General features: G+C 39.3%; 1 protein-coding gene across 1 annotated transcript; it reads left to right on the top strand.

Annotated features, from left to right (window-relative positions):
* The first annotated feature begins 558 nt into the window (after positions 1-558).
* Positions 559-1612, top strand: LOC123766557 (ciliogenesis-associated TTC17-interacting protein-like). Its single transcript, XM_045755809.1, has 2 exons — positions 559-585; positions 854-1612. Exons 1-2 carry the CDS (start codon positions 559-561, stop codon positions 1610-1612), a joined length of 786 nt encoding a protein of 261 aa, XP_045611765.1.
* The last annotated feature ends 2352 nt before the right edge of the window (positions 1613-3964 follow it).

Raw genomic sequence — 3964 nt, 5'->3', positions numbered from 1 at the left:
CGCCGGATAAATACCACGCTCCAGCCACCTCTTGTGGAATCTGACTCTTTTTTTGTATCCTAATCACTACCTTGATGCTATGTGTAAAGCTTCAAATACCCTATTTTTTAATCAGGGTAAAACAAATTCTTTAGGTGAGTTTAGAGTTGTGTTGTCTATTGTGTTGATGTTTGACAACAAAGGCCTTCGAACGGGATAGTCCTCCGCCGGGGAAAGTAGTTCTAGACTACTTTTACCTGATCGCATAATTATCCATATATCTCGCGTCCAATTTGTGCCTAGGGACTTTCTTCTGTTCAAGTATCACATTTACTAGGCCGTGTCTGGCCGGCGTACATATGACATCATAAGATGTAACAGTGACGACACCGTTCACTCAGTCAGCTGATCCTGGATAATATATATATATATTATAACTTCTCCTTATATGTCGCAATTTTCCATTATGTCTCATAGATTACACCATGATCGGGTTTTTCATATATATAAGATGGTCTTAGGAATACATGGTGGGATCAATATGCTTCAATAAAGCCATCAATCAACTATGGCCGCTGAATGTCGCATATAACGGCTGTATCACCTGTAAGTGACACTTAAGGAATTACTCCCAAATATTCCATTTAAAAACGAACTTCTTCGTCTCACGATAAATACAATGTTCATGTGAGAAAATATCCGCACTAGCTATACTAATAAGACAAATATTATTTACAATAGGGTGTATAGTTAAATTAGTATATTAATTAAATGAAAAAAGCTCCCCATATATCTATCTCAAGCTCGTAGTGAAGGAATACACAACACAACACATTTGATGTTCAATAAATGTTAAGTGTCTCCGCACTGACAGATATACACATACGGATATGAACTGAGGAAAGATGAGCGGGACCAGGACAACGTTGAGACTTTAGACCAGGACAACGTTGAGAATTTAGACCAGGACAACGTTGAGAATTTAGACCAGGACAACGTTGAGAATTTAGACCAGGACAACGTTGAGAATTTAGACCAGGACAATGTTGAGAATTTAGACCAGGACAATGTTGAGAATTTAGACCAGGACAACGTTGAGAATTTAGACCAGAACAACGTTGAGAATTTAGACCAGAACAACGTTGAGAATTTAGACCAGAACAACGTTGAGAATTTAGACCAGGACAACGTTGAGAATTTAGACCAGGACAACGTTGAGAATTTAGACCAGGACAACGTTGAGAATTTAGACCAGGACAATGTTGATAATTTAGACCAGGACAACGTTGAGAATTTAGACCAGGACAACGTTGAGAATTTAGACCAGGACAACGTTGAGAATTTAGACCAGGACAACGTTGAGAATTTAGACCAGGACAACGTTGAGAATTTAGACCAGGACAACGTTGAGACTTTAGACCAGGACAACGTTGAGACTTTAGACCAGGACAACGTTGAGACTTTAGACCAGGACAACGTTGAGAATTTAGACCAGGACAACGTTGAGAATTTAGACCAGGACAACGTTGAGAATTTAGACCAGGACAACGTTGAGACTTTAGACCAGGACAACGTTGAGACTTTAGACCAGGACAACGTTGAGAATTTAGACCAGGACAACGTTGAGAATTAAAGTATACTTGCTGGCTGATCAGAAAGTTAATGTATAATGACCTTAATCAACCTTCCTATAATGATAGGCCTTTGCTGGGCAGTGTCCCTCTGAATTTACCTGAGGGTCACTAACACTAATGGCCTCGACGAGGACAGGAAGCCGGCGGCTTGTCAAAGTCCCCATTTGCCCTGACAATATTTTACAGTTGAATTTTAAAGTTCAACACAGTTTTGGCATTTATGGCTTCGGCAGGTAGGCGGTTCCATGTGTTTATAACCCTGTATGTGAAAAGCATCTCATGTTGTCAGTCCAACATTGTACTCATCTAGTTGTGCTTGCGGAGGTTGAGCTCTGGCTCTTTGGTCCCGCCTCTCAACTGTCAATCAACTGGTGTACAGGTTCCTGAGCCTACTGGGCTCTATCTTATCTACACTTGAAACTGTGTATGGCGTCAGCCTCCACCACATCACTGCTTAATGCATTCCACCTGTTAACTACCTTAACACTGAAAACGTTCTTTCTAACGTCCCTGTGGCTCATTTGGGTACTCAGTTTCCACCTGTGTCCCCTTGTTCGTGTACCCCCGTGTAAAAAGTTGATCCTTATCTACACCCGTCAATTCCTCTGTGAATTTTGTAGGTAGTAATCATGTCCCCCCTTACTCTTCTGGCTTCCAGTGTCGTAAGGTGCATTTCCCGCAGCCTTTCCTCGTAACTCATGCCTCTTAGTTCTGGGACTAGTCTAGTGGCATACCTCTGAACTTTTTCCAGCTTCGTCTTGTGATTGACAAGGTACGAGCTCCATGCTAGGGCTGCATACTCCAGGATTGGTCTTACATTTGTGGTATACAAGGTTCTGAATGATCCCTTACACAGGTTCCTGAAGGCAGTTCTGATGTTAGCCAGCCTCACATACGCCGCAGATGTTATTCTTTTGATGTGGGCTTCAGGAGACAGGTTTGGTGTTATATCAACTCCTAGATCTTTCTCTCTGTCCGTTTGTGAGGATACATAGCATAGTATTTACAATCTTGTAAAGCCACTAGTACGCGCAGCGTTTCGGGCGGGTCCTTAATCTAACAGATAATTTTAAGTAGGTAAATTCTAGCAGAATTAATAAAATGCTAACAGATACATTGCAAGAAAAAATATGAGATGAGGGAGATTATTAAGTATATTAAAGCACATTGGTATATTAAAGCTCTGATTGATAGCAGTGACAGCGTGATTGGTAATTTACCAAAGATTAATAGGCACAATACAGCATATTGATAGCACATATAAGACAGCAATGATCACAATGGTAAAGTTGTTTGGATTAGGTACATATATATTGGGAGATTGGGTAGCACAAGATACAGTGCAAGTTTAAAGCTCAGTGTAGGAAACTATGAAGATGAAGTTAGGTACTTTTTGTTTTTGTTTTTGAATGAGGCAAAAGTTTGACAACTTTTCAATTCATTAGAGAGTGAGTTCCATAGACTGGGTCCCTTTATTTGTATAGAGTGTTTACACAGATTAAGTTTGACTCTGGGGATATCAAAGAGATATTTGTTTCTGGTGTAGTGATAATGGGTCCTATTACATCTGTCCAGGGATGTAATGGATGCACTGTCCAGAGATTTATTTATTTATTTATTTATGCATATACAAGAATGTACATAAGGAATGTGAGGATACAAATATGGTAATTACAGTCTTGTAAAGCCACTAGCACGCGCAGCGTTTCGGGCAGGTCCTTAATCTAAGAAAATTTTAAGGAGGTAAATACTTGCAAAATTTATAGACAAAAAAATGATAACAGATTACATGAAATGAAAAAAAAAGATGGGAGAAAATTGTAGGTACAGTATATTAAAGCCCATAGGTAGCTAAGATTGATTGCAATGACAGCTTGAATGGTAGTTGACAACAAATTGGTAGGCACAATACAGCAGAAACAATATAAGATTGATTGCAATGACAGCTTGAATGGTAGTTGACAAAAATTGGTAGTCACAATACAGCATATGGCTAGCACATAAAAGAAGACAGCAATGAACACAATGGTAAGGTTGTTTGATATTACATAAAAATTAGGAGATTGGGTAACACTAGGTACAGAGCAAATTTAAAGCTCAGTGTAGGAAACTAAGAAGATGAAGTTAGGTACTTTTTGGTTTTGCTTTTAAATAAGGCAAAAGTTTTACAGTTTTTCAATTCACTAGGGAGTGAGTTCCATAGACTGGGTCCCTTAATTTGCATAGAGTGTTTACACAGATTAAGTTTGACCCTGGGGATATCAAAGAGATATTTATTTCTGGTGTGGTGATAATGGGTCCTATTACATCTGTCCAAGGAGAGTTTCAGAGCATGGTTTGCATTTAAGAAC

Source organism: Procambarus clarkii, chromosome 5, assembly GCF_040958095.1.
Source record: "Procambarus clarkii isolate CNS0578487 chromosome 5, FALCON_Pclarkii_2.0, whole genome shotgun sequence".
NCBI classification, from domain to species: Eukaryota; Metazoa; Arthropoda; class Malacostraca; order Decapoda; family Cambaridae; genus Procambarus; species Procambarus clarkii.
Note: the sequence above shows the minus strand (reverse complement) of the source record. Positions and strands in the feature narration are given on the sequence as shown.

Bases quoted from the DNA above. Each gene is read 5' to 3' on its own strand.
- LOC123766557 (XM_045755809.1), top strand. From the start codon at position 559: ATGTCGCATATAACGGCTGTATCACCT. The intron at 586-853 runs GTAAGTGACACT...CCGCACTGACAG, and splicing joins ATATAACGGCTGTATCACCT to ATATACACATACGGATATGA.